At 36.9% G+C, this 22,307-nt stretch overlaps 2 protein-coding genes across 3 annotated transcripts in view; one reads left to right on the forward strand and one right to left on the reverse strand.

Annotated features, from left to right (window-relative positions):
• The window catches only part of LOC121425867 (integrin beta-1-like), a 42,565-nt gene extending 27,707 nt beyond the window's left edge, over positions 1-14,858 (forward strand). For both annotated transcript variants that reach the window (XM_041621950.1, XM_041621949.1), the window contains 10 exons: positions 781-865; positions 1,413-1,552; positions 2,799-2,871; positions 4,023-4,104; positions 5,071-5,198; positions 6,111-6,203; positions 7,396-7,525; positions 7,902-8,018; positions 8,816-8,997; positions 11,451-14,858. In XM_041621950.1, coding sequence (XP_041477884.1) covers positions 781-865; positions 1,413-1,552; positions 2,799-2,871; positions 4,023-4,104; positions 5,071-5,198; positions 6,111-6,203; positions 7,396-7,525; positions 7,902-8,018; positions 8,816-8,997; positions 11,451-11,558 — 1,138 coding nt within the window. In that variant the 3' untranslated portion in view covers positions 11,559-14,858. The remainder of the gene's footprint in view (positions 1-780; positions 866-1,412; positions 1,553-2,798; positions 2,872-4,022; positions 4,105-5,070; positions 5,199-6,110; positions 6,204-7,395; positions 7,526-7,901; positions 8,019-8,815; positions 8,998-11,450) is intronic.
• Positions 14,859-15,807: 949 nt separating this feature from the next.
• The window catches only part of LOC121426828 (angiotensin-converting enzyme-like), a 15,112-nt gene continuing 8,612 nt past the window's right edge, over positions 15,808-22,307 (reverse strand). The window contains exons 8-13 of the mRNA XM_041623225.1: positions 22,014-22,240; positions 20,727-20,871; positions 20,147-20,245; positions 18,879-19,001; positions 17,718-17,890; positions 15,808-17,205 (exon numbers count right to left, since the gene is read on the reverse strand). Of these exons, the coding sequence (XP_041479159.1) occupies positions 17,111-17,205; positions 17,718-17,890; positions 18,879-19,001; positions 20,147-20,245; positions 20,727-20,871; positions 22,014-22,240 (862 nt within the window). The 3' untranslated portion in view covers positions 15,808-17,110. The remainder of the gene's footprint in view (positions 17,206-17,717; positions 17,891-18,878; positions 19,002-20,146; positions 20,246-20,726; positions 20,872-22,013; positions 22,241-22,307) is intronic.

A 22,307-nucleotide genomic window follows, 5' to 3' on the forward strand; every position in this document is an offset into this window, starting at 1 on the left:
TTGATAGATTTCTGGAAATCTTTTGATTAGGACACGTCACAGTTTTATCAAATATGCTGACACTGGCTTCCAGGAGGAGGGGGGCTGGGGCTGCTTCACTCGCCAGATAATGATGATAATGATAATAGTAACAATTGTCATATTTTACCCAGGGTAGCCACGTAAGTATCAAAGAAACTGTTCTCCCAGTGGGCCCCGCTGACCATGATAATGTTATTATTACCCTGGCTTTAGCACAGCTACCTTGATCAGGTGCTTGAGCATTCAAGGAATTTCTTCCTACTGGGAACCCAATTACCTCACCTGGGTCGAGTGCAGCACAATGTGGATACATTTCTTGCTGAAGGAAAAGACGCCATGGCTCGGAATCGAACCCACGTCCTTCAGATTAAAAAACGAGAGTCATAACCACTAGACCACGACGCTCCCACAATGGTCATTGTGACTAAGTATAATAATTCTGTTGATAGAGCATGAGTTTGTGCATACATTTTATACACTTTTCACTAAATAGACAGCACCATTTCTATGAATGCGGAATATTATAAAAGTGTATATTCTGAAATATTTTGAGCTATCAAAACCTCAGAAACATGCCAGCAAGGGTGATGTGACCACTTTATTCATTGTTTGATAATAAAAAGTTGATTGGAACTGATGTACATGTGAGTGTACTGTATCACACGAAAATGACTCCTTGGGTGTCAGTTTTCGAAAATTCCTTGAATTTTTCCTAGGACTTCTTTGTGATCTACATTCTGTCTCTTTGTTCAATAACAGTATATCCATCAGTCCTGTTGGTTTCCATGAGGAGCTGCGTATAAATGTTGAAGTCATCTGTGAATGTGCCTGTCAGGAGCAGGGGGTGAGTATAATTCCTTAAAGTTTCTTTTCATCAGAATGATAAACGTAAAGTAGCCTTAAAAACGGACATATACGCTTTTCGACATGCACTCAGAGTGTACACCATGAATGAACAGAACGCTGGAACGAAACAATGATATAAACTGTACACTGCATCCAGGCTTGTTGGACAATGCAAACCATTTTATTAAAATGTAAAAGAATGTTAAGTTGTGGATGTTAATTTTCAAACCAATTAAAGGATCAAACACGAAGCTCAGATGAAGCTATGTTAGGAGCTTCATTCATCCATCCATGTTTTTTGTCTTTACAATTAAAGGACCATAGAAATCCAACAGATAGTTGAGACAGTGATTGTTTTTTTTTCTGAGCATTCTTGCGCAAGTGTTATAATGAATGTACATGTATCTGCATTATTTGATACTCTTGTTAAAGGTGATCAATGTGATACCGTTAACCAGTAATGAATGCAGCTTCCCCCTTTGATACCAACAGCTATGTTAAGTCAAGTTCTCGCACTCAAGGTTTATTCATTGTTTATTTCGTAGATTCCCAACAGTCCTGAGTGCAATAACAATGGAACGGATCAGTGTGGAACATGCGTTTGTAATGCAGGTCGTTACGGTGACAAATGCCAGTGCAGTGGCGAGAGCTCAACTGCAGGAAATGAACGGCTTGCCTGTGTAGCGTAAGTATATAGATTGACTGCTTTGATATTCTTGGGGACTGCATCGCTAGGATCAGAATGTGTTAGCAGCACCACATATATTCCAAGAATTATGTTGCATGAATCACAGTCTAGTGCAATATTGGCCCTAACGAGTCGAATATATTGTGTTCCATGAATTATGCCATTCAATATGATTACCGGTATCATTATCTATTCACCCTCCCCCCCCAAAAAAAAAGGGGGGGGGGAGAAAAAAAAGAGGGATTGAGCAAAGTAACTTATCAAAGTCGGTTGTGGCCCCACTTCATGAAGTCATTTTGATCATTAAAATGTGACTTCATACATACATAACAGGTACTTATATAGCGGTTTACCAAAAATATGATCAAAGCGCTTTACAATATATTACTACTACTAATAATAATGAAATTACATGAAACAGCACTTATACCCTAACCCTATATTTACGGGACTGGTGCCTGATCTTAATGCTCTGTTTACCCGCAGTTTAAGGAACTTGCCCAGAAGGCAATCTGGCAGGTACATAACTCACAAGGGCTCTAAAAACACCTGGCCTAAGCTAAACCCTAACAAAAAAAAACAACTTACGAAAGATAACTAAACACAAATATTAAAACCTATAGTTACACATAAAATATCATATAAGGAGAAAAAAATTCAACGAGCAAATAAAATGTGTTTTAAGCAGAGATTTGAATGGCAGTTACAGGCAGTTTATTCCATAATTTGGGCACAAAATTAGCAAATGCTTTATCGCCAATGAGCTAAAACTTCTGTGTTTAAGGAGGTATTGGTCAGCATGTGATCTAAGGAATCTAGTATTGCCCATGTGTAACTCTTTATGACAACGTACAGTATCATGTGAGATGCATTGCATTGCTTATTACATGTAGGCACATTGTCTATTAATATGCTTATTTGAGTTGGATAATGGACTCTCGGAGTTGAATATAACAAGATCTCACTAATTTTCTCCATTGACAGAAATAATGTAAAATACGTAGGACAGGTAATGTGCTAACTATATTGCAGCAAGCAAACATTTGTATTTAATACAAATGTTTGCTTGCTGGCAAGGATCAGAATGTGAGAGCAGTACCAGAGATATTCCTATAGAGTTAGGGCCAATGTTGCATGAATCACTGTCTAGTGCAATATTGGCCCTATTAAATATACAGAACTTTGTAGTTACTTTTATATACATCGTAATTTTCATTACTTTTCTTTCATTTTGTGATTCCAGACCAGGTTCTTCAGCTGTCTGCTCCGGTCGTGGTGAATGTATCTGTGGGGACTGTGTTTGCAACAAACAGGAGGTAAGTTCACTTCATTTATTTAAAGTGTAGTTATTGTGTGAAAAATGCTGGTTGTAACCTCTCTCAGAATAAATTGCAACCTGAAGGTTGATTATTCTATGTGATGTGCTGTAATTAACTTTCACCTAAGGTGAGATAATTTTAGTTTGTACTACTGCAAAAGTTGGATTTGATTTTGAACCCTAAATAGTCTGGGGTATTTCGACGCCTAAGAAGACGGGGGGCTGATTCAGCCCCACCTTATGATTTCGGCCGTCAATCGTACAGTTGTGATGAAAATTGGCACGCGCATTACCCATGGCATAAGTTCAAATTTTGCGAAAAATCTCATTGCTAATTAATTTTACTAATGTATGCTTGAAATCAAAAGTTTGCTCTAATTAACTAAGTAATGCCCCTAGAATGCTAATTTCTGGTAAACAGACTCTTCATATAGATCTGATCAAATTTACTTTTACATTTATTTTCTTGAAGTATTTTATTGTTTTCTACATTTCTTATGTATTTCCCTGTTTTTTTAATACTTTTTCCTGCATTGACTGCTGACAGTTTTCTTAATACATTTACATGCATCGTAAAAGAGCCCTGTCAGCTCATGTAAATACCCATGAACTGAGCCACATATCTGTGTATAGAGTATAAGATCACATCCCACTGCTGCCACCATGTTATAATAATGTCTATTGCTTGGATGATCCAGACTTGGTCTTAAACTAAGAGGACTGTCTAATAAATGAATCTCAGTACGTCAGCTTTATGAGGATGTGAACAAGTGGTCATATTTATTGCTCCTGTCTGTCACAATCGCATCATCTTGTGCATTACAATTTTGTTACATAATAGTTTAGGTATATCATAATATTTAAAATGTATCATCAAATCCCATACCTTTTGCCAGCTGTTGGTGGCAGCTTTATCACATTGTAAACGAAAGGTTGCAGTGTGACCTCAAATTATCTTTCTTTCACAATTTAAGCAGTGACTGTTCAAACCTTATGGTATCCCAGCTTATTGAGATTCATTTATGTAAACACACACATTAGAAATAAAACGGTGGAATATATCTTGGCATATCTTTTATACAAATCACAAGATTTTTACATTTTCATTTTTCTTTTCTAATAATAATTTTCTCATGTATTTTGATTCAGGACCCTACTCATGTTGTATCTGGGGAGTTTTGCCAGTGTGACAATTTCACTTGTCCTCTCTTTGAAGGCCAATTGTGTGGAGGTATGTTAAAGAAAATAGCCATTTGTATGCTAAGATTTCGCTCCGAGCTCAAGTTAAGAAAGGGGTAGAAGAGAAAAAGAGACATTAGGGGGTACGTTAAAGGAAATAGCCATTTGTATGCTAAGATGTTGCTCCGAGCTCAAGTTAAGAAAGGGGGAGAAGAGAAAAAGAGACATTAGGGGGATCCAGCTACAGGCTGAAAATAATATGATTATAAGAAATAGAATAAGATGTAGCTATTAAAATAATAGAGTTTCGCATTTTTCACCCCAAAAGCTATGAAGGGCAGATTAATCACCCTCCGAAAAAAAAAATTTCATGATAAATCTGTACCATAGAAAGCTGACGCTAGGTCATTCCATGACTTTTTCTTCACAGCCTGCCATCTGCATCTGTTCAATTTTTTACACTAAATTTGTGACCACCAGTTACATGATTCTAAAATTATCCAACATTTTGTGTACTTCAAACCCAAAATTGCTATAAAAATGGAATTAATTTAACAAACCAATGATGATTTTGTTTTTAGCCAAATTCATCAGTCTCTCATTTTTTTCTTATCAAAAACCTCAATGTGGTTACAGGATGGGTTTTATTTGTCTGTTGTGGGCAAAAGATATTTAAATATTATAGAATTGTTTACATGTAATGTGCAGTGTCAGAATGTATTTTTTTAATTACATGCGTTTGTTCAGTTGGTAGGGCATCCGTCTCACAACCGGTAGGTTGGGAAGTTCAAGCCCTGGTCTCGTAAGACTAAAATATGTTAAAAGATAGGAGTTGCTGCTACCCTGTTAAGCATTCAACAATTCAAGGGATAGGGCTATGTCAATCTGGCGCTGCACAGTGGCTGCCGGGCCCACAATCAATTGGGAAAATAGTTTTCAAAGCATTTCTATTTTCAGATTTCATTTCAAACAATGAAATGTGGATTTTCCTTTTTGTTTTGATAATACTTCTACCTAGGGCCTACAAGGGGACGGTGTGAATGCGATAGTAAGACCCAACAAAGCAAATGTCGTTGCACAGCCCAATATGAGGGAGATTCATGTAACTGTCTCAAGTCCCAAGAAGCATGTATTGCCCCCAATGGTGTAAGTATATATACCAATTCCTTCAGATCTACTCCTGTCTGTGACAATCATCATCTAGGCTGCCTTACTGTGGTGTAATCTGGTCAATGGCCACATAAACATGTTCATATGCATAATTTTGTCCAGGAGGGCAGGTAGGACAAGTAAGCTTTTTTGAAAAAATTTAAAAGCTAGGATGAAAAGCGACCAAGCTTGTCATTGGGGTATTTCTGTGTTTGATGAAATTAAATGGATGGATTTGTGCATACTTTTGGTGGAATTTTTAAGTAAACGAAAGTTTTCAAGATTTCCAGGGGGCAACGGTCTCCTTGCTGCATATTGCCATGTGAAGAGAAGATATTGAAACAGACTATTTTGATATTGAAGGAGTTAAAAAATGAATGAAAACATGCCTTTTCAATGGTATTGGTCGCATTTACGTACCAATATTTTGCTATTGTTTAATTTTTATTCTCATTTGAGAGTGAGCCCTCATGAATGTTTACAGAATAATTAAGTATTATCAATTTCCTAATCAAGAGTACAAGGAGTTAGTATAGGCCTCCCATCAATGTAACAAGTAGGGAATTTCTATTTTAAAACAAATTAATTTCATATGATCATGATTTTATGACCTAGCTATATGTTTATGATTGGAATTCGTTTGCATAGGGGGGAAACGGATGATGTGCGGGAATCTACTATTATCAATATCAACATTTTCAATCATAATCATCATCACTTATATTTACACCCATGGGGTATTTATTGTGACTTTCATGATACTGACGACCAGCAGAATCGGAACACATTTATGCCAGTTATTGTAATAGTTAATAATAAAATGTAACAATTGTATGTCATGATTCTGCAATCATCAACACATTTGGAAATTATAGTTGTTCTTATGATTTGTTTTGGTTTTTATTTCAGCTGATATGTAATTCACATGGTACCTGTTCTTGTGGGGCTTGTCGATGTGAAATAGATTCACCCTTTAAAGGACCAACATGTTCTGACTGTGCTGTAAGTATAAATTTTTCTCTGTCTCAAACATTAAGATTATGAGGCTGACAGTTTTCACAAGTTCTGAATTAATCTTCTGTTGATCTTCAAATTGGCATCAATCATTGACCTTATATTAATTTTCACTTAAAAAATTGTAAATGGTTAAAGCCGGGTTATAGTATGCAGCAATTGGAAACATTTCTATGAAGCACTATATAATGTTGTATACAGTATTATTCTAGTAGTAGTAGTAGTAGAAGTAGTATAATTATTATTATTATTACTATTATTAACTTTTTTATTATTATTATCATTAAATCAATATTAATAATTAACAGATGTGTTTACCTGAAAAATTGCCAAGTTGTATTTTTTAAACAGTTTTGTTATTTTTTCATCACATTATCCATTAAAAGTGTGTGTTATGATTACATTCAGCTCAAAATTAACCGTTTTTATTACAGTATGCACCACATACTGTTTGCAGATATTGATTTATTACTTTTAATTGTATGTAATTGCTTACGATAAAAAGGAATCGCCAAAGTGTTTCCTGAAGAAGACTTTTTCCTCTATATTGAATGTGAATTAGATTGATCTTACTTTGACTGTTCTTTGTGCTAAAACACAAATTGTTTCAACCCTCCCCCCTTCCCATATGCAGACACGTCACCCCGTCAAGAAACCCACCTTTGAATATTGATAGTTTCTCAATTATAAACCAAATACGTCTTGTTTGTCAAATATACATCCCCATTCACCAAATTTTAAAGTGGGTCCCGGTGGGTGTTTTATAAAGCTGTTTGTAATCTTTTCTTGTGGTTTACAAGACACACCAGATTTTCATTGTTGTTGATTTTAGTTCCTAAGAAAGGATCACACGTCTTGCTCATAACTTACGAACAGCTGTATAAATAATAATATAGGACTTGTAGCTCACGTATCCACCATGCTAGTTGATCAAGGCGCTCCTTTATTACCTCGGCTAAGCTAATCTACCGATTCTGGCGTGCACAGCTTTTTGAGGAATTTCTTGCTGCCGGTACCCATTTACCTCACCTGGGTCAAGTGCAGCCCAGTGTGGATAAATTATTGCTAGGATTCAAACCCACGACCCTTTGTTTGAAAGGCGAGAGTCAGAACCACTAGACCACGAGGATCCCTTTATGAAACACCAACGTGAAATTATTTCTTACCTCCATGTTTGCAGACCTGTGCAGGACAGTGTGAGGTGTATCAGGAATGTGTCCAGTGCAAGGCTTTTAACAGCGGCCCTCTAACAGAAGAAGAGTGTAATATGTGTACTGTTGAGGTCATAACGGTTGATAGTTTCCCTGATGGTGAGTTGATTGAGGATCTTGCAGATCGGGGGGGAGGGGGGTGTTATGAACATTTTATGAAGAGTAATTTGGTCTTGGTGAATCAGCAGTAAGGATATCTATTACCTCATCAGCAGACTTGCCCCACCCACCTCAGTCCTCCATTCTTCTCAGATAACTCATTCCTTTTAGGGTTAATAAAGGGCATAAATTATGTAACAGCACAACAGCAAATCAAAATCAAGAATTCCATGGTAGTTACCGTATTGGCAAAGTTACAATGAAAAAATTTGCCCCAGGTCCGACAAAAAATTGCCATTATTTGTATTAATCGATTAGAACTGATGTTAGTTGGAAGTGTTTATCTATTTTTCTTTGTCTTCAATTCTCGTTACAGTGGAATACCCATACAACTGTTCGGTGACTCATACTGACAACTGTTCCATAGCCTTTATACCTCACTTTGTAAATGGAGAAGATTCAGTCCCAGTCATCTACGTCTTGGCAGAAACGAGTAAGTCAATCCTTGTGGAACAAATGTCATCTCTTACTTGTTAGACTCAAAATTGCTCAGACCATAAGGGTAAAATCTGATGGGACTTTTTACTTGCACCTGTATATATTTTGCACTGCACACCTAAACCCGGCCATACACACATGTCAAATAAACCATCTGCAAGAATCTTCAATCCTGAAGGAGGCAGATTTAACCCGAAGAAGAAGAAGAAAATCCGATTCTAGCTTTGGTAAATTCTTCAAACTGTGTACGTCACTATTCCACTATTATATGAATCTTTATACAGCACAACATTTATAATGTGAAAGTTATGAAATCAAATTGTGCTTTTCAGTTTTAGTTGTGCCAATTATTAATGCCATGCTTCATGCACTGGTCTATAAATAATCATGGTCCAACAAAGAGATGGACGATGAGCCTTCCCATGATGCAATGGTAGTCACCGTCACCTGATTATGTGCATCTTCCATACTGTCACATGGTCATTAATTCATTAACTAACTGATGATTGTTCTCATTCTAAATCCGTAGAATAATTAAGAAATGACTTGATTCCTGGGGGCTGTTTCATAAAGCTGTCCGTTAAGTTAAGAGTGACTTTAAGAACGACTGGTGATCCTCATGCAGTGGTAATATTTACCATTAAATGTGCATTGATGATTCTTTGGCATGTAAGAAAGGATCACCAGTCGTTCTTGAAGTCGCATTTAACTTACAAACAGCTTTGTAAAACACCCACCAGTTCTGATGCATTTAAATACAATATCTTGTATTTTTTTTTTGTATATATCCAGTTTGTCCTCCAGGACCTTATTCTCCAGGAGTGGATGCAAGATGGGTAGCAGTTGGTCTGGCCATTGCTATTGTTCTTATTGGTATAATCCTCATCATCATATACAAGTGCTACATCACTTGGTTAGATAGGAAAGAGTACAAGGAGTGGGAGAGGGAAAAAGCTAATGCACAATTTAGTCAGGTAAGTTGATGTCTGTGTATGTTTTCATGTTTGAGATACCGGCAGTTTTACGGTTTAAGCCCTAGCTGATAAAGACTGTTAGGCTTACATATTTCTTTATTGTTAGCTCAGAAAAGAACTGTTGATTGATGTTTGAAGCAATATACTGGTGGTCATCAGGATGAGGATACACTTGAACGCTTGGGGTGAGCATGATTGGTCATTTTAGCGGACCAATAGGAGGGCGGCTAGTTGGTGAGTGGGTGGTTGATTGCTATCGTTCCAAGATGAGACGTCTATAGTCCGGTAGTGGGGGAGGGAGATTTGGTGTAGTGTAGTTAATTACTGATGAACCATTGGTACTTTTTTGTCTCGCCCACCAGAGGTGAAGGCGAGACTTAGGGATCCAAATGTCGTCCGTCCGTCACAAATCTAATGACACATAACTCCACAACCGTAAGTCGCTTTTCAACCAAACTTGGATGGTAGATGAACTTGGGGGACCTGCATGTTATGCTGCAGTTGGAGGTCACATGGTAAGGTTAAAGGTCATTTTCAGGTCAACGTCAAAGTTTACATGCAAGACTCTCTTATGACACCTAACTCCGCAACCGTAGGTTGCTTTTCAACCAAACTTGGATGGTAGATGGACTTTGGGGACCTGCATGATATGCTGCAGTCGGAGGTCACATCATAAGGTCAAAGGTCATTTTCAGGTCACATGCAAGACTCTCTTATGACACCTAACTCCACAACCGTAAGTCGCTTTTCAACCAAACTTGGATGGTAGATGGACTTGGGGGACCTGCATGTTAGGCTGCAGTTGGAGGTCATATGGTAAGGTCAAAGGTCATTTTCAGGTCAACGTTAAAGTTTACATGCAAGACTCTCTTATGACACCTAACTCCACAACTGTAAGTCGCTTTTCAACCAAACTTGGATGGTAGATGGACTTGGGGGACCTGCATGTTATGCTGCAGTCGGAGGTCACATGATAAGGTTAAAGGTCATTTTCAGGTCAACCTGACCTAACTCCGCAACCGTAAGGTGCTTTTCTACCAAACTTGGATGGTAGATGGACTTGGGGGACCTGCATGTTATGCTGTAGTCCGAGGTCACACGATAAGGTCAAAGGTCATTTTCAGGTCAACCTTACCTAACTCCGCAACCGTAAGGTGCTTTTCTACCAAACTTGGATGGTAGATTGACTTGGGATACCTGCACGTTATGCTGCAGTCGGAGGTCACATGATAAGGTCAAAGGTCATTTAAAGGTCAACATTAAAATTTACGTGCAAGGCTCTTAAGGCAAGTGTTATTCCATCCCAGTCATATTACAATGAAGTTTCGATACAATTCTGTTGCATGCTCTCGCGAATCACGATATTTCTGGTTATTTTCATACGTGGGCGAGACACAAAATCGCTTTTGCCTTGTTACTGGTCTTGTTTATATTAATAATGATAATGATATGCAACATTTATATAGCGCTACAAATGTTTCTATGCATTGCATATTATTACCCCAGCTTTAGCACGGCTACCCTGATGGGGCGCATCGAGCATTCAAGGAATTCCTTCCTACCGGGTACCCATTTACTACACCTGGGTCGAGAGTGGCAAATGTAGATAAACGCCTTGCCAAAGGGTGCTAGTGCTGCGGTGGGATTTAAACCTTGGACCTTGTGGTTCAAAGTCCGAAGACTTATCCACTGAGCCACAACACCTCTACTCTTCTTGTTTAGTAGGGGATTCCAGATATTGTTGATGAGCAGGCCAATGTCTTGCTGTACCGTGTCATGTTAATTAATTTTCATGGCCTCCATATGGCAACGTTTGGTTGATGGAAGTAATTTGGCATCCTCTGGGAAAATTTGGTGTAGTAGTTAGTGGGCACACTTGGCTATATACTTCAGATTTCTCCCCTTTTCCCTGGCTGAAGCTACTCTGGTGTTTCATTAGTCTGGTTACATTCTCTTTCAGTTATTTATACCCTCGGTCAAGAGCATAGCATTCTGTATACTGAAACGTCAATCAACAGTTCATTTCAGAGCTAACAATCAAACGAAGCAACCTCATTTTAAAAAAAAAACTTAAAAAGATTATTAATACTCATCATACATTTTTTTTTGAATGATTATTGTAACTAAGGCAACGGATGTTTGGGTGAGTTTTGTATGTGACGATAACAATAGTATGTCTTGATGGGTGTGTTGTGTGAGAGTGCATATTTTACTTTTTTCTTCTTCATCTGTTATGTACATGAATTGATTACTGTATAATTTGGGAAATTAAGGGCATTCGTTCATTGCCAGTTTACTACCATGACATTTAAGTGAGAATAGCATGGTATGAATTGATGAGCTTGAACAATAGAAACAAGCATCTCCATAGCTTTCAATCTCAAACCGGAAGTCGATATGCAGTTACAAAAACTCCAAATATCTTGATTTTCTTTACTTTCAAATCTTTGCAGAACGAGAACCCACTGTATAAACCAGCGAGCACAGTCCACAAAAATCCTGCGTTTGGTACAGAGTTCGCGGACATGGAAGACTCGCCAGCCTTGCCAGATAAATCATAACATATTTCTGTACTATTGTGGGGTGTGATGCAGTTTACTTGGTGCCTCTACGGTGTGGTGTTTGGTGCAGTAGAAGCAGAGCGACTTTCTGGTATACAAGGATGGCTTGGGGGGTGACTCTCTGTGGCGGTTTCAGATGGGGGTGCAAGGGACACTCGCCACCATTCTGTTTTGAGACTTATTTTCCTGTATTCTCAAAGATGGTTTCAATTGTACCATGGTATTAAACCATGGACTGTGCAGATATGTGTTTACAGTAATGCTTATGCCATTTCGCTCATTGAGAAAAGGCCAATTATAGTTGGCAAATTGCCTATTATGATTGAATGAAGTGGGATAATATGACAAATTGTAATTTGGTACAATCGAAAACACCCTTGTCAATTTAGGCCATTGAATTCACTTGTTAATATAGCCAAATCTAAGTAAGAACATTAATATCAATATACCCCTCTGTTTTCAAAGTCTCACTTTGCGCCGCCCCCCTCTTACTCGAGATCCTGGATCCGCCACAGACTTTCCTGTGAATATTAAGCCTACAGGATCTTGTCAGTCCCTGTATAATGCCATGGGAATTTGGAAATTCACCTGCTTTTATATGTCTAAAAATATACACAGGTGGAAGTTAAATGTAGAAGTTATGTGTCTTAGAAAGAGCAATACTTTTTTTGAAGCCTTGAATTTTCAAATTCAGAGGGCATATAGCCACTTTTTTCTGTAGGGCACATTTTTATATTGTTGTACAAATGGGAAAACATGAAAAAGGGGCATGAATAATCTATAGGGCCAATGAGAGAGGGTCAGGAGCAGTCTGCGTGGTATCCTTTGATGGTCTTAGATTTACATGACCCCTTTTATATCATGTCATCAGCTTTGCAGACATGTTGGAGGAAAAACTAAAAAAAAAAAAACGGTGCATCAAACCGCAATCTCATGATTTGATGGTGATTTTCTTACCTGATTGCTAAGAAAGCAACCAGAGTACTGATATCTTGAAGTCCTCTCAGAAGGGACCTTGTAATGAGAATTTAAATGCCTCACTAAAGGGCACTTCCACACCAAGTGGGAATGAAACCCAGGTCACCGGAATCTGACACCCCCGCTCTACCGAGTGAGCTATCGCACCATAAATCATTGTTTAATTGGTTTAATGCACAGGTCTCCGGTGTTATACCTTCCACAGAGATGTCATCTGAAACTATTCTGTAATATATGTAACTTAAAGAATATTAGGAAAGCTTCCCCCCTAGTATTGCCTGTTTTTGGTAACTTTAACTCAACATTTATTGAAATACTAGACTCTTTGATTGCTTCATTTGATATTTTACATCTGTGTTTTTGAAAAGTGGGAATGTTTTCTTACTTTGGAAGATAATGTATATAGATACTGTATGTTGAGTGTGTGAAAGAGGGAGAGATAGAAAGAGAGAGAGGAGAGAGAACGAGGGAAAGAAATGATATTGATATTATGAGTACTTTTTAAAAATGTGTCTACATGTATGTTGTAGTCTTAACAAGATGGCCGAAATTCGCAAAAAGGTTCGCAAACAGGCCTGAAGTTAAGGCCTAACTCTTTTTTTGGTGAAATCAGGCCAAGTTTTCATTTCAAGTCTAAATCTGTCAATGTACTATTCTTTATAATTTTCCGGTGAATTGGAAAGCTACATTACATATATACTGTTTCTTGAAATGAGCTGCGGGAAGTAAGGTTTTTTTATTACCATGTTGCACTAAACTAAGTATACTCTGCATCGATCATTATATGGATGGAAAATATTCAGTTTAAATTAATCCATAGCTTTTTCACTTCATAACTTGTACTTTAGAGCATAAGATAGGTGGTGTTATATTTTCCAGTCATGAAAGATATCTGAGGTGGTGATTATTGTTATTCTCTCAAAAAAATTCTTTAATTCTGCTTTCCATGTGATTTTTATGAAAATGTAGTCTTTGGTAAGTTCCTCCGGCCGTAGGATGAATGAAATAGATCATTGTAGAAATAAGAAATTTTCTCACACAATGTGATCAGTCGTGACTACATCAGTTCTTGAAATTTGAATTATTTGTATATGTATGTTTAATTCTGTTTGGCAATGAAAAATGAAAATGTATGTTTGGCTTTAGTAGAAGACTTACCAATCTTATTTACACGACGCCAGCTAGCCTCGAGAGAAGTTAATTTTGTCTTTAAAACACTGCAGCTTAAAATTTGTTGCATTCATTTACAAAAAGTAAACCCAGTTGAAATTTCAGAGATTGGCATTTATGTTATTTTGCATTTGTTCATTATAAAGACAGTTATAGTTCTCTTTCCAGATTTAAGAAAAATGTAGATTTTCTTGGATACAATAATCATAGATTTATGCATTAAATTCAGGAATACTAGTTTTGTGTGAATTTTATCAAGAATAAAATGTGCCTTATTTTTTATGATTTTCTCACTATATACCAACATAGAATTTTATTTTGAAAATAAGACTCGTGGAATATATTTGGTTAATAGATGGAAATGTACTTTTGATGTGTGTGTGTGTTATAGCACATTTAGGCGAGAGTTGTATTTTGGTTCCACGAAGAAAAGCATTCATGGAAACAGAAATATGTAGGACAATTAAGGGGTGATGGACTCAAGGAAGTTTTATAACGATGTATTTGTTGAAAATTATTTGTTTTTATTCTTTGTAGTCACTGAGTCAGTGACTTCTAGATGTCAAATAATTCTGACATTTATGAACAAAGACTTAAAACCAAGTTTCTTTTTCTTTTATACAAAGTGCTGTTTTTACATGTAATCCGATGGATGGTTTGTATACCTTGGTTTGTGAAATGGTTTAGTAATCTATAGACCTATAAAATCAGGATCTACTTTCAAAGACCTTGTTCTGCAATAGTAAGTTACATACCATTGTAATAAGTCACTGAAATGCTGCCATTAGATTGGCTATGAGCAATTTTGTCATAGAATGCGAGGATTTGATATTGATCGCAAGTTTTAAGAAACAGTGCCCCAGTAAACGCATGAAACCCAAGTTTGAAGTGGCTTTGGTCGACTCTTCAAGAAGCCTATAGCCAGCATTGGATTTGAAATTCGATTAACGTTAGTGGATGTTATTTGTGTCTGGAGATATACATCAATATGTTTTTATACACAGTGTACCATAATATAATTTTCTAATCATGTAATTATTAACCACTATGTATCATAATGTGTTTGATAGGATGTATATATTCTGAAGCAACTTCTCATGTATCTTTTTTTCAAAAAAATATAGAAAATAAATCCTAATTACTACATCCATATTGTGGTCCATCTTTGTGTATTTCGTTTTTTATTTATGGAACATGTTGTCAGAGAAGTGCTTTTGGTATTTATTTTAATATTTTTTCTCTTACAAGATATGTGGTATAATCTATTTGAAAGTGAGAAAGAAAGGTATATTGGACAGTTTGATATAACAATTTCCCATGAAAAGGCGAAATGAAGAGAGAAAGAAAGAGAAGGGGGTGTTCATATGAAAGTTTGGATGAAAAGTATACATATACCTATAGACTATCATACACGCATTGTGCATTTATCAAAATTGTACACTAAATAAAAGTAGATAAGATCAAGATATTTTTATGTGTGTATTTGTACATTTAAGAATATCCGTACTCCATTGTCATGATAATCTGTTATTCTAAATTGCCCAAACAGTCCTTAAAGGGGAATCCAACCCAACCAAACACTTGTTTTTAGAGGAAAAATAAAAATCAGAAAAGTTGAAAGTGAAAGTTTGAGCGATATCAGACGAACAATAAGAAAGTTATGAATTTTTAAAAGTTGAAATACTGTAATCATTATACGCAAAGGAGACTTAAAATTGGCCTCACATACGATGTCATAGTGGTGTTAGGCGATGGCTACTCAGCCCTGTACTCCATTATATCAAATGGCTAAAATGTTTTTTTTTTTCAAAAGTTTTACTTAATTATATTTTTATTTCATGAGAACATAAAACAATATACTACCTGGGTTATATTACTGCCCCAGGGGAATGTTTACTTGGGAGAAAACCACTTATCCCTGATAATTAAGTACATGGCCTATGGGAAAAATGTCTTTGCCCCTTGTCATAATTTAATCACCCAGTTGCCAATTTGAAATTTACAGTCTTACATGGATCTTAATTTTAAAGCAGCCATAACATTCTTATTGCTTGTCCGATTTCAAACTTTCACCACTCTGTTTTATGTATTTATGTTATGTATTTTTTTCTTTCCAACACAACATTTTATGACCAAGGCTGGATTCACCTTTTAGGTCACGGTATGAATGATAATTATTACATTGAAACTCTGTTTCGTTTTCATTCACATTAGTCGTGGCCTGGATATATGCTTTATTATCAGATCTTCTATTTATCCGCTTTATTAGCTATCCATTATGTTTATCTCCCTCTTAGTCTTTACCAAGATAATCCAATTCTAGATAAGGGCACTTATTCTGACATTATTTGGCTAAATTTATTGGGAGGCAAATAATCAAAACTGTCTGTATTATGTATTTCATATGACTTACTTTTTGTTTCCTTTTGCTTTCAAAACGGAGAATAATACTTCAAAATGCTTCAGTTATTATTCCCAAACAATTATGAACAATTTGAGAGTTATATAACTTGATAAATGGTATGTGTAATTTTAGTGATTTGTGCCCCAATTGGCTATATCCATAGTTAAACCACAACTTTAACCAGGGTTTGATTTTAACCCGAGTTCAGAGTACGGGCCAAGATATCTAATCGCAAAATTGTTCCGATTTATTGGGCCTATATATTTGTTTCATAGCATACTTATACAATATATTAATTGCAATTATGAGTTAAAAGTTTATGTGTATAATCGGATATTATGCTCTTTACATTGAAAATGTACAAAATAGTAAACAAAATGCAAACGAGAGTAAACAAGTTCACATACAAGACAAATATTCAGCATGATATGTTACAATACACAAGCAAACAAAACCACCGTCTTTTCATAAATTGACACATTAAACCCAGATATCCGAGCAATATGCGGGCCACTTAAAGATATAAGCAGACAAACATAAGCGCCATGAATGAATGTTTAGTGACTTTTCACTTCGAATTGGCAGCATAACATATCATATAAACAAAAATTAGTGTGTACCGGTTTCAGACATTATATATAGAAAATATTAGACCAAAGGAGAAAGAAATTGCACTTCCAATATCACTTTTCAGCACTGATGCATTGACAAATTCTAGGGAAAATAATTTTTTTCAAGTGTTAATAGTTAATTAGTGCAATTTATCATCAAACCTTAGATCATATTTTTTTGTGGATGATGATAATCAGAGGCCTATACTAAATATTTTTGATAAACGTCTGAACCTCCCCCTAAGAGGAATCAGCTGCATTCATAATCTCTGATCTTACCTACCCACACATGAACACAGCATAGCCCCACCCTAAAAGAATGCAAAAGACTTGTTTTCCCGCCCCACCCCCTCCGGAGATGCACTGGCAACCTTCACTGCCTGGTGGCATCATGCAACCCTAATGATTATCGAGACCACGCTCAGTAGTGAGATGAGGAAAGATGGTTTGCCCGACCTAGCACTCCGTGCAGAACCTGTGGGAGCTAGTGGTGAGAGAAAATAATGAGAGTGAGCGATGTGGGTGAGTGAAGTGTTTGTGTGCGGGTGTGTAGGTGTGCGAGTTCGGTTGTAAAACAGGTAGGCCTATATACACAATACACAATATCCGTTAGGTTTCTTTCATGGAAAGTGTGTACATCAATTAAGCCTAATTAGATGTATTAAATGCAAAGACAGGTAGCCTTGCTCACCAACCAGCTAAGACCCATTGGTTTTAAATCAACAGTCCATACATTATTTTCTCTGAAAAAGAGTAAACCCTAGCAAGGAGGTCATAACTATTCACTTCCGGCCAAAGAGGTGTGCTCTTCAGCACAGTCGTGCCCGATGCATACTTATATCATGGAATAGCTTCATGCTTAAATTGTATTAAGAAATCTGACAACGGCCTATGAACCGAAATAACAAACGAGTGAAAAAACGGGCCTCCTTCTACACCGGGTTATATTCTATAGGCCTATAGTTGTAATTTAAGTTTAAAACGAAAATTATTTACCTGACGTACTTGGCCACCCAATTAACTCTCCATTCTCTTCGTTGGTTTTCTCCAGCCATTCCATCAAAGGTTGAAAGTATTCCAAAATGGCGTCTGCTTTCATTTCTCTCTGACCGGTGAGAGCCTCCATTGCTTCTGGCCAAGGTCTGCTAGCTCCCATTGATAACATATTACTGGAATAAAGAATTAGTACAAAGGCAATGCCTCTTGATATCCACTTATCTCTTAAACACATAGGTTTTTTGTCGATTCAGTCGGAACTATAGCCTACATTTGGACCAGGGTCCGATTTCTGATTTCTTTATACAACCTATGTGGTTTTTATGGTGTAAAGAATACAAAAGTGGTCTGTAGGCTACTTTACACCCCCAGGGATCCTACTATAGGTTAGAACTTTAAACATATCAGTCTTTGAAGAACTAAATTTATAGAATCATTTTGTATATTTTTTCTGCTTCGTAAAGAACATGAACAACTCCTTTTTCCTATAAGACTGCAGGGCATTCTGAGGACGGCTATTCGATCTTGCTTAATACGCTTGAGGACGAGGTACGAACTTTTTTTCTTTTTCTAAATAGCATGGAGGAGTAGCTACATGGCCGATATATACTTTTCTTCTTTCCCTTCATTTTTTTCTCTTTGTGTTTTATTTTATTTTGGGGTCACTATATTAAAAAAAGAAACACAAAAAACTAATAGTAATGTGGTCACCGTCGGTTTCCTGACTCACGAGCTAGACATTATACATTGATGTCATCGCACCGCCATCTTAGAGGTTGAAATCATAGGCCCGTATTCTGAACTCGGGTTTAAATTAAACCCTGGTTTAAAGTTGTGGTTTAATATGGAGAACACATTGTTTATTAACTCATATAACACCCAAAATTGTTCATAATTATCTGGGAATGACAACTGAAGTATTTTTCTTCATTATGCAAGCAAAAGGAAACATAATAGTAAACATAAGAAGTATACAATATAAACAGAATTTTCTATCTTTTGGCTCCCCATAATTTTAAAACCAAACTTCAAATTATACGGGCCATTGCCTTGAATTCCGCGTTTATTCCTATAGCCTCCGAGGGAGGGCGCTATGAAATTTGACGTCATAGTTATGCATAAGGTCTCTAATTGGGTGAAAGTCAAGTCCAAGTCACATACGCTAATTTCTCTCCTGCTTCCTTTGATCTGTAGAAGTCACATGTATGAAGAGGTCCGGTGTGATTGGCTGCTCTACACAATGCCTCGTAGAACTGAAACTGGATTATTGTTCGAATGTAGTATCTGCAAAAAAAAAAAATAAATTGGTACGTTGGTAAGGATTGGCGATCAAATACATGTATTTTAATTATCAGTTTCAATTCTGAAATGGACAAGGAGGCATGAAAGTGACGCCGTCTTGTTCTCTCTCAATTATACATGTATAAGATAGGGACAAATATTTTTCAGTATTCTATTCCATTTTCATTGTTTTAAGTAAGGATGGCTACAAATTTAATGTTACACAAACTGCTGTCATATGAGATCTTTTGATTATTTATATTTTAGTTTCTCATTAAAAGGAGGATATATGGAAATCATATCAATTATGCTCGGATATGATGTCACAAAAAAACTGTTGGTCTTTTACTGATCGTCAAATCATTGCTAATATATTTTTTTGATTTTTATTTTATCATAACTATCTTGCCGCTATCTTGCTATCATAGTCCACTTCTCCTATGAGGAAATATAGGACAGCCTGTGCGCATGCACGCATACGGCTATTTTTCTACTAGAGACTTGACGTTACCATGGTTACAGGACGCGAACATTCTCCAGACCGTTCAGATTAGGCCTACTCGTCAACGCATTAGATGATACTTCTCTCTCTGTTTTCATGATTTTCTCCATATTCCTGATGTTATCAATACAATGACCATTAGCTGTGTTGCATAAAGGGTCGTTAAACAATGTCGCCTGGGCTTAACCGGCCATATAGACGATTAGCCCTGCACTCACCTCCGTGCATGAGTGAACATTACGCATCACGGCGCGCCGGCAATAGCCCCAAATATGTACCCTGATGACCAATTAAGAGTCAGTCAGTGTCAAGGTTAACCAGTGAGAGTTACGTGTCTGGAGAGTGAAGGTCAAGTCAAGTACGTGTTCAGCAGCAACAGACATGACAGACAGGACCTCTAGACCTTCGCTGGACACCATGTACTGGATATTAGAAACCTTAGAGGGACATTAGTCTCAATCTCACCTAATTTATACATTAGGTCTGTGACTGGAACGAGGAAACGTTGATTATTATGATGAAGGCATTTGTGCATACTCGACAGGTAATATGCATTTCTTATAGCATGTATAGTATAAAAACGATTCCCTCGCGTAGCGTAAAGAACCTGCATAAATATATACATGTTAAAGAGGATTGTATTTACCCAATGTAAGGATAATCAATAACAAAATGGTACATGGCTCCGGGGTCGAAATCATCATTGTTTCTTTCAATAGGGGCTTTCACGCCAAGAAGATCATTCCTACAAATTGATAGGCAAAATGAAAAATATACACAGATCAAAATTAATTATATTTATTTTGAAAATCATACAAACATGCGTGTATGTAATATAAAGAGATTAAAAAGCTTTGAGTCTTCAAACTGCGTGTAATTCAACAAGGAATTCTTAGTTAAACATTATATCACCCTCACTCGCCTCCCTTTTTTTGAAAAAAAGATACACTAAAAAAATTTAAAGTGCTAAGTTAGCACTTTAATGTCCTTGTGTAATGGCTGCACTTTGAGTGCTTATTTTCGAGTTCAGATATGAATGACTAAATCAGCACTCAAAGCGCATGCAGTCACTATAAAAGGACATTTAGTGCTAAATTAGCACTTCGTTTTTTAGAGTGTAACAATGTACATGAATGTACAGTATAATATCGCAATGAATGGCGTGAATTCTAGGCTGGTGTCTATTGTGGTTAGTTTGGGAAAGGATAAACTAAGAGGAATCTTACTTCATTTCCCACCAAACGTCGTTGGAATCGTTGACATGATAGACCCCTCTCATCAAATCCCATCTCCATTTGGATAAAGCAAGGCTGAAAGGAAGACTACCGATCGCCATCAAAGCATTTCTAAATAAGTAGTTAATGTCAGATCCTGTGAATGATATAGAAAGGGGAAGTTGAACAAGTCTTGACCAAAATATGTCATATATGACCCGAAAGGAAAAAAATAAGAATATAAAAAGAAATAAAATGCGGAGAGAGAGCGTGAAGACGATTAAATGCAAATATTGGCGTACCTAGTAAACCTCGTCATGGTAACGGGTATGGCACATCCCTAATAAAAGGCTGTCCGTCATACCCTCATCCATATGCGGCGGAAGCTGGGGGGACCTTCCCCCCCCCCCTAAATTTCTTTTTGATAACCTTTTTTAAAAAAAATTTGCTTGTAAAAAAAATTTGTTCGCCCCCCCACAAAAAAAATTTAAAAAATAAATTTAGGTTGATAACCTTTTTTTCTTTTCTTTTTTTTTTTTGCTTGTCAAAAAAATGTTGGTGGTCCCCCCCCCCCCGCAAATGCCCTCACAATGTTTGGAAACAAAGGTTTTTGGAACACACACACAATATCACATCTCAATTCAATTCAATTCATTGAATCTTTTTTTTTAAATCATACTAATCAATTAAGGGAAATTTTTCATTGATACATTTAGTTCAACCGAACCACACTGCATAATGCAAACATAGCCCATGAAAAGCGAAACTTGTATGAGGATTTTTAAATAAAACATATTTTAAGCGAATTGAGGAATGAAGATATGTACAGAGGTGCTCAAAAGTTAGTGAACCCGCCAGGTAATGAACATATTTAAAGTGTTGAAGTTCTGCCATGTTTTAGATAATTCAATCGTGAGTTAGATGATAAAATATTACATTCAATACATTTTGCTTCTCTGGGCTCGCCGAACATTACATTAGAGTAAGACACCCCCATTTTCCCCCTCCTCTACATGGCACCCTCCCTCCAAGATCCACACACCATAAACACACACACAAACAAGCTAACACATATATCACAGTCCACACCACACCGTCACACACCCACAAACGCACACCGAACTGTACACTGATCATTGCCACACACCCTCTAGCCCACGCAAATAGAAGAAATATAATCTTGCGCCAATCCTGACAGGCAGACAGGCGTAGGTGATTTATTTCCAGATCAGAGGGCTAACAAAGTATCCCATTGGTTCAATCAATAAGATCACGTGGTGAGCGCACAATCAAACTTACTCGTGTCTGATTGGTCCACGTCTTGTAGAAGACCAATCTCTTGGAGATGTTTTGGCGTCGCCACTGAGAGGAAGATTGCCTCGCCTATCGCCTCGTGAAATGCTCCATTCGCACCCTGTCGAAACACCCCAGGTTGATCTTTATACTGCATGTAATACTGAATATGACCCATCTCATGATGTGCAATCAGGAAATCAAGCATATTGATTTTAGCGCACATGGCTATCCTGTGAGGAAACGAAGGATGCATATTATTAACTTAAAATACAGTATTTTTCCAGTAATTTACATTAA

Source organism: Lytechinus variegatus, chromosome 13 (assembly GCF_018143015.1).
Source record: "Lytechinus variegatus isolate NC3 chromosome 13, Lvar_3.0, whole genome shotgun sequence".
NCBI classification, from domain to species: domain Eukaryota; kingdom Metazoa; phylum Echinodermata; class Echinoidea; order Temnopleuroida; family Toxopneustidae; genus Lytechinus; species Lytechinus variegatus.